Source organism: Melampsora larici-populina (genome assembly GCF_000204055.1).
Source record: "Melampsora larici-populina 98AG31 unplaced genomic scaffold MELLAscaffold_17, whole genome shotgun sequence".
Taxonomy (NCBI): domain Eukaryota; kingdom Fungi; phylum Basidiomycota; class Pucciniomycetes; order Pucciniales; family Melampsoraceae; genus Melampsora; species Melampsora laricis-populina.
Window position 1 is genome coordinate 1,537,068 of NW_006768781.1, and position 8,848 is coordinate 1,545,915.

General features: G+C 41.4%; 2 protein-coding genes across 2 annotated transcripts; both read left to right on the forward strand.

The window, feature by feature from the left end:
• Nucleotides 1–454: 454 nt before the first annotated feature.
• Nucleotides 455–1,877, forward strand: MELLADRAFT_106425 (family 18 glycoside hydrolase; the record flags this gene model as incomplete). Its single annotated transcript, XM_007409782.1, has 3 exons — nucleotides 455–583; nucleotides 665–1,615; nucleotides 1,698–1,877. The coding sequence occupies 3 exons, from the start codon at nucleotides 455–457 to the stop codon at nucleotides 1,875–1,877; spliced, it is 1,260 nt and encodes a 419-aa protein (XP_007409844.1).
• A 1,376-nt stretch (nucleotides 1,878–3,253) lies between these two features.
• MELLADRAFT_86324 (uncharacterized protein) lies at nucleotides 3,254–3,679 on the forward strand (the record flags this gene model as incomplete). The annotated part of the gene is made up of 1 exon (XM_007409783.1): nucleotides 3,254–3,679. One exon carries the CDS (start codon nucleotides 3,254–3,256, stop codon nucleotides 3,677–3,679), a length of 426 nt encoding a protein of 141 aa, XP_007409845.1.
• Nucleotides 3,680–8,848: the final 5,169 nt, after the last annotated feature.

Here is an 8,848-nt window from a genome sequence, read left to right on the forward strand (position 1 = left end):
CGACAGTGTTGAAGGAAATGGGAATAACAGGCTAAGGATTGGTGAGGATCTTATCGTACGAAAAGCATTGATAGTTATACAAATTATGAAAAGCATACAGCGAAGAAAGCTCTCTTCTTATGAGCGTCGGGTAAGAGGAAAAGTAGTAAGAGAAAATAAATAATCACATTCGTTGAGATGATCAAACGCCTCAAGAGCAAAATGTGATCACCTCAATACATCCGAATTATAGGTTCCATTTGATATATGCTTTTCATCATACCGCCAATGCTTGGACGAAAAGCTCTCCACAAGATGATCAGGATGAGTATATAAACTGACTCTATCCTGACCAAGTCTCCAAACTCCATCCACATCCAACGCTTTACACACATACACACTTTGGGAACACAAACGACCATCACTCTGAACCATCCGACGAAAGACTATATTTTAATCGAACAATACTCACACTATGCATTCGAAATTCTCTTTAATCCTTGCGCTTTCTATTTCCGCCTTGATCACCCAGCGCACCGTTGTGGAAGCTGGAGTGTGCCGCAAAAAGTCTTCTAAGGGATTTCAAATCTCGGGATACTATCCTGTAAGTTTTCATATCTCCATTGTTAACTCCAGTTCATCACGCTGACTTGTTACGCCAAACGTTTTTAATGTATTTCTGTAGAGTTATCGAGCAGGTTTGCTGCCCCCAGAAAGCATTCCTTGGGATCTTTATAACCACATTGATTATTTTGTTGCTGTTACTTCAGAATCCCCATCAGCTGAATTTGTGTTTGACAACGAAGCCAACATAAAAGCAGTCGTTGAGGGTGCTAAAGCTCACAAGGTCACAGTTTCGTTAACGATCGGAGGATGGACAGGTAGCAAGTACTTTAGCTCTCTTGTTAGCACTGACTCCAGCCGTGAGACCTTCGCAAAGACAATCTCTTCAACGTTGACCAAGTATGGATTTGACGGTGTAGACCTTGATTGGGAGTATCCAAACGCGCCTGGAAACGAGGGTAACATCATATCTAAAGACGACTCGGCTAACTTGCTCAAATTCTTGACTGCTCTCAGGGCTGCCATCGGATCCAAGAGGCTTACTGCGGCAGTCTCCGTTCATGGGTTCATGGGACCAGACGGACAATACTTGAAGGACCACAAAGAATACGCTAAGTTGTTTGATTTCATCACTATCATGGCCTACGACATTTATCTCCCGGTTGTGACCCCTCTCTTTGGACCAGGAGCCCCGTTATTTGACACGTGCAATGACCCCAGCTATAAGTTTTCGGTGGCTCAAGCAATCGACACCTGGACTTCAACTGGCTTTCCTGCTTCCCAAATCCTTTTAGGTATTCCTGCATACGGTTATCAGTACACGTTATCTAGCTCGACACTTGACCCAACTAACTTCTCTGGTAAGGAAAAGAGTTTATTTTTTGGCCCCATTGACAAGTCGGCTCAAGCTCAAACGGTAAAGAACGTGGCCCCTACTTCAACTGGATGCAACAGCCCATTGGAAGGAGGAAACTTCATTTTCAAAGACTTGCTCACTTGTGGATTTCTGTCTCCTGATGCCGCTACCGGACAAGGAGGATTTGAACGTCACTATGATAACTGTACTCAAACTGTAAGTCAACGTCATACTCTCTAAAGTCCAAACGATATAGATTCGTTACTGATGCCTACATTCTGTTTTGCTTTCCTTGCAGCCGCTCCTCTTTAACCCATCCACCAAGACACTCATTGCGTATGACGACCCAACCTCTTTGACAGAGAAAGTCAAGTATGCCAAATCCAAGGGAGTTGCAGGTGTGAATGTTTTTGACGCCAGCGGCGACACCCCTTCCCGAATGCTTCTGAAATCAGTGAATCAAGCCTCTAAATTATAAGCTGTATTGTTGAATGTTTCTTGATGATCTTGTGTGTTTCTTATACATTTGCGTTGATTGATTGAATGACAATTGTTCTTGTTTCATGCACAATTAGATTGCCCCCCACTATGAGATATTGCTTTCCCAGAACTTGTCTAACAGGCAACTTGACCTCTCATATTTTTCACCGCATTTCAAAAAATACCCCTTTACGGGATGAATCGTGCAATATAGAAAACAAAAAAACTCTAATAGAGCGAGTCATCACTTTGAGAGCTTTAAACAATAAAACATATAGTCAAATAATAAACACCTCAATTAACATTTTGCAACTTATTGTACTTTTCATAAGTATCTTCCTATATGCAGTCTCATCATGGCCCTTGTCCTCATCTATCAAGCTTTGCCCTGTCAGGACCCTGCCTCATCCAACTCATTAACCTTCGCATGCGTGCGACATTGTTGTCCCCGACCTTTTGTTGTGACAACAAACTACTGTCTAATTGTTCTAATCTTCCCTTCTCTGAGTCTAGGCATATTTTATCAATCGTTTATATTTCTTTTAAATGGTAATTGGATTCAACTCAAAGGTAAGTTGACTCAAATCTTTTTTAAAACAAACTATTCAGAAAACAAACTACATTTTGGATCTTCTTTAGATTGGATGTCAAATGAATTACTAAACCAAATCAATATCATCTTAAGAAACAAAATGATCCAACTGATTACAACTAATTGCTGGGTATTATTACAATGTATTTGAAGAAAGTGATCATTGAAAATTTTTCAACAACAGAACCCTCACAAGTCCAATAATGGAAAGTGTGAGGATCACAGTAAAGTTCATTCAGAATTGTTTGTTTTTGATCAAGGATCTTATGATTGGTTTATTAAAGAATTCTGAAATGGCAACAATGGTATGAATATGCTTATGAATAAATTATCCAATGGCTTTTTTTCTTTTCTTGGGAATTTGCCTCTCTTGGTACTGTTTAATGAATTTTTTTGTAAGAGTTTGGCGACATGATTGTAGCATGATAATTTACATTCCAAGAATATCACCATTTTTTTCTAATCAGGGCAATCTGATTTAACTCTTGAACATTTCTCTTGACATCTTTATAAATCAATGTATCTTTCTCTCTCTCTTCCTGTTTCTTTTCATTTCCATGTACAGTTTCAATTGGGGTATCAATCAATGAGATCTTTCTGTTTGTTTTAAAATTTGATCAAATTTAGAAATCTCATAACACTTTCTGGCACAGGTGTTGTGCCTGATCATCATTTGACATCTGGAATTTGAATCCCCACATGTACCTAGGGCAGTCAAGTTTACCACAACTGTTTCTCTTTCTCATATTGTGTTTGTGTAATTCATCTTGAAAATTTATAGAATGTTATACCTCAAAATAAGGGAGGGTATCCTTTTGGATGCAGTTGTGCAGATGGTTATCAAACCTGGCTCGCAGCGCTGCGGAAAGCGCGCAGCGCGGCACAGCGCGGCACAGCGCGGCACAGCGCGGCACAGCGCGGCACAGCGCAGCGCCAGGCGTAGCCGCTCCGTTGGCCGGGAAACTCGGCCCCGGGGCGCTTTGTTTTCAGCTGATATTCGGGGCCCCCAAATTGGGCCCGCTGCGCTTTTTGCTGCCCCTAACCCTTTCACCGCTGTCCAGCCATCCAGCGCTCAGGCCATCCCAATTCCACCACTACCACGTCCACCACTACCTCAAGCCACCGATCTGGCCCATCGAATCCCATCGAGCAACACCAATTCCCTTCCATCAAACGACACCAATTCTTTTGGCGTCATACTGATCTAATATTTTGATTAATTGCTTTTTGAAATCCAATTCAGATCTTTCACTTTCTTCTTGCCATGGAATCACCATTCCACGAGATCTCACTCAGCCTCGACGAATGGCGGCTTCAATATTGGCGACTGTGGACCGACAACCTGCTCCAAGTTCACCTCATAAAGGTAAGTATCCTTCTCTTGTATTGTCTTTGAATCCCATCGACTCATCTGTTGATCTCTGATAATTGTCTGAATATTTCGATTCCTTATAGAAGCAATCCATTTCATTCACCATCACCACAATCACATCCTCCTCTTTATTAAACTCGTCGCATTTGTTCAATCTACTTAAACGGATCCTAATCATGTCTAAGACTAAGCAACCTACCATTAGTTCTTTTGTATCGTTGGGCTATGAGACCGAGACCGATAATGGACGTACCACCCAACCTCGCCGCTCGTCTCGTATAGTCACACCAGTCAGACGAGGACCGGGGATGATAGTCCCCTCTTCAGACTCTCGCCGTGGTCTAGTTGACTTGGGGTTAGGTAGGGATGTGCGAGATGAACATGTTCATCGCCGTCAAGAACGCTCGGCCTCTCTACCTGGAGGTGTTGAATTGGGTGACCAAGCTCGTGCCTTGGTTTCATTATTCCATGTAAGTCACCGACTCAGTCTTTTCAATTTTTAATTTCATCATTCTTCCCTTTCTCTCTTTCTTATACTTGGTATATATAGGGCAAAGGTACTTCCAACCGAACTCGAGAACGCTCTGCCTCTATCTCAGAGGTTGAGATAGCCAACTCAGTTGATCGTCCGCGCCAACCTAGGGGCCAGAAGAGTCAAAAGGCATTTATTTAAATCGATTCAATCTCTTCTTTGACCAAAACTTCATACTTAATCTTATTGCTTTTCATTTTCAAACCCTCTAGGAACCATTGGCACCTCCCAAGGTGGACCTAGCACAGGATTCAGACGAAGACAACGAACGAATCCAAAAGCAAAAGCGAAATCAACCTGCTGATCTTGAATTCGACAGTCCATTCATTTACTATGACAAACCTTTTCATGGAGTCAACAGAGATGGAGTGCCAGACGTAATTAATTTCAAAATTTTTACGATTATTTCATTGCTATCTAATCTTTGTTTACTGATATGCAAATTGTTTGTAGCCACCTGACGGACCACCCCTCTTCTATACGTGTCTCATGTGTAACATGGTTGTTCGTATCAGCTTGAGCTCATGTACCAATCTCAAAACCCATCGAGATGGAAGTAACGCGCCTGGGAATTCGGGTGTGGGATGTTTTCAACGTCAACGGGCGATCGACGCCGGTGCAAAACTTCCTCCAACAGTTTCTGGACTACGAGCTCAGAAAATGCAGCAAGATCATCAAGGATCACTTGCTGCTTTTATCACCCCAGCACCTACTTATTCAAATCGCACCCTCAATCAATGCCTTGCTGTTTGGCAAGTTTCTCAAGGTTTACCTTTCAGTAGAATTGACGATCCCATGCTCAAAGCTATCATGTATTGGCTAAGACCTGATGCACAAGTGTTCGGTCGAAACGAATGACTGGAAGTATGTCGTGCGACACTTGAGTTTCAAACTCGTCGCATGGCATCACAAGGGTTCAATGCTTGCCGAGCCAATGGTGGCATTATTGAAGAAAAACAACTTATATCAAAAGATAAGTGTTATTCACCTTTATTCATATCTCACTTTTCTCACTTTTCAATTAGTTTTGTATTATTGTTCATGTACTGACATGAGGTTCAATGGTACATGCTTGCAAATGTTTCCGACTCAGGAAGCAATAATTTTACTCTTGCTTGTGAAATGCATCGTCAGCTATACGACGAAGTCCTGCAATTGGGCCATCACTTCAGTTGGAACCCCAAATCAATGTCCATCCGGTGTTTCTGTCATAAGATGGGGTTGATCGTCAAAGCCGGACTTGATGCCTTGGGAATGAAACCACAACGTATCCGTCATAGCATGTTAGGTCGGTTCCCTCCTGTCGAACTCATGGCTGCTATCACAGAAGAAGACGAGCCATCTGGATGTGAGGAAGTCAAAAGTACTGAAATTGATGAAGATAGCGATGGGTGTGATGTTGATGATTTGGAAAGTGTGGATTCAAATGATGCCGATTCAAATGCTGATGAAGAGGTAGCTGATCAGGAAGAAGAAGATGATGAGCAAGAGGACATGCCCTCATATTATAAGAACCGCAAGGCTGCGTATCTTCTAGGTAATACTTACATGATGCAACTAACTAAAGACGTGAGTTTTTCTTTGTTTTTAACCTTTCACTTCCTTATTCTCATTCTTTTGTTATTTTTTAGATGGACACAGTCAATAAGAAGATCACTCGGTCAAGTGCTCATCGTGCTGATTTCAATCGACGACGAGTTCAAGCTAATCATCAACGGGTAGAAGATGGATTAAGGCCGCTCAAGGTTTTATTGTCAGGCCATGGAATTCGCTGGGGCATTCGCGCCGAGCGTTGGGAGCGAATGTGGGAGGCCCGAGCTGTAGGTGTTTTATTTCTATGTTTTCTAATTGACACTTGATGTGTTTAATGAAAGCTAATATCTCTTTTCAATTCAACCTCCCTCAGCTGATTAATACTTTGATGACAGAAGATTTGACCGAAGTTCACTCGAAAAAGCGTCGACCCAGAAAAGACGGTAAAAAGCATGGATATTTTGAGGAGATGATCTTCTCAGTGGCGGATTGGCAAGCTATGAGGGACATTTTAGACATTCTCACTGTAAGTGTCTTTTTTAATTTCTTTATTTTGTTCTCTTTGATCTTTTCTTTTTACTCGATTCTTTATTTTGTTCTCTTTAATCTTTTCTTTCTAATCGATTCTGACCAATACTTTCACCACCTCACAGCCATATAAGATCCTGACTCGAGAGATGGAGGGTGACAAACCCACTGGCTGTATGGTCTTAGCCAAGTATGTTCAGCTGAAGTCTTCAATGGAAAACCGGTTGAACAGGATGCACGAGAATGATCCACTCTACCTAATGGTGGATGTGATGATAAGTAAGATAATTACCTATTTAGATGAATCATTAGATTGTGATACTATAGTCCTAGCAACCCTCTTTAACCCCGGTCTACGAGTTAAATTCTTTGCTCGCGCTTTTGGAGACGACTCTAATCACCACGCCCGAGCTCGAGATCTTCTGGAATCTGCATTCATTTCACAGCGTGATTCACCCGATTTTCAAAGCCAAACTACCGACAGCCCTCCTCCAGCTTCAACCAACACATCAGATGAATCAGACTTTTTTAACCTTTATAATGAAGTTGCAACGTCCAGCAACTTGAACGAACTTGAGCGGTACCTTCAAGGTATCGACCCTATGGTTTCTCCTGATATGAGCAATCCTCAATGTGCTTTAGATTGGTGGAAAGTAAGTAATCAATTCTCTTATCCTTCTTTAATCTTTACTTTCATACTTTACTTATGTGTGATTGATCTACAGACTCATGCTGGCAAATATCCAGTCTTATCGATACTTGCTCAAAACTACCTGGCAACACCTGCAGCCTCAGCTGCACCCAAGCGATCATTCTCAATTGCTGGTCAAGTCTGCACTCCTGAACGTGGTGGATTGGCTCCTCAAATGATCAAGATGACGGTTAGTGGTCGAATCTGGGCAATTGAAGGGGTTCCTTTTGCTGGAGATTTTGGTGAAGTCGGCAAATTCTAGAATATGCAAAGAAGGCAGTCAAAAAGAAAACTCGACAGTCTCATTTTTAATGTTTTCATTTCACTTTTTTTGATTTCAACTTTATTTTATTACATTTTCTTTACACTCTTTTATAACACCTTACTACTACCTCTTGTTTATCTTTCTTGACGCTCATTCATGTCTCTTTTTAATAATCAATTACATTTCATTTTTGAAAAAAAAATCGCTGCTTTTTTGCCTGCAGCGCTGTGAAGCTCTGCTGGGCACAAGTTTCGCTTTCAGCTGAGATTTTTGGGTGAGATTTTTTTTAAGCTGCCTTTACCATTGACGCACTTGAGGGAGCCCAAAATCAGCTGCGCTGCTCAAAATGGGGTTGGAAGCGCTGCGCAGCGCTGCGAGCCAGGTTTGTGGTTATGCTTGAGTGGAAATCTATGTTGGACCACTGAGCTGAAAGTTTGCCCCATGTGATGCTGACAATGTAGCAAATCAATTAGGTGTGGTGAAATTATCACAGGCTAAATGTAGACGTGTTGCTGGGCACTTCAAACATCTTCAAAGGTGTAGAGCACAACACCTGAAAAAATAATGCAGGTCAAATGTTTCAGTTAATTCTGGAGATTGAAGCTGAGACCATGTGACAGGTGAATGGCAGTACAAAAAAGTATAGGAATGAGTTACCAATTGAGGCAAGCTGATACCTCCTCTACAAGGTGCTTTTAAGGGTGGTTAGATGTATGCCTGCCTATCCTTGACTTAACCTATCAAGCTGCATATTTCCAGAACCATTATCTATAACATGTGTGTCCTTTGGTGAGGATGTGTTGGGTGAGTTTTGTATTAGCATGAATAGATTAGCTGGCATGCCGGCCTACTCTCCAGCTGTCCTTAAGAGTCGTACAAGTACATTTATTTGATTATCATTGCTGTTCAAGCCTCTTCTTTTTGAAGCTTTGAGTTCAATAGGTCATGTTTTAATTTTGATCCTGGAACTCTTATTGGATTTAATCAAATGATACACAATATTGTTTTCAACAGTTGCCTTCAGCAGAAAAACCTGTACCCATCTAAACATGATGTGTATCACTACATATATGTCAATTTTGAATATCCTTGTATTAAATTTCTTGTGCCTTTTGCTTTCTACATTGATCTTTGTTTGCTATCATTAAACTTTGTGCAATCAGTTCTTTTTGACTAATTCACATGGGTCATTGATACCCTGACAAGAGCTGATAGTTCCATTCTTAATTGTGAAGATCTAGTTGTAGATCACAAGCTGAGGAATGAGAACTATAAAAGTTCACTCAGTTATATTTCTTTCCTTGGCCTCTGGATGAAAGGTAAACTCTCTTTTTACATGTTCTACCACCTTACTCTACTCTCTCTTTCCGTGAGACCAATAACCTTTTTGGCGTGGTGTGGGTAGCTTTGCAGGGAGAGAACCTAGTAACGGATTATTATACCACCCCTAGACTCT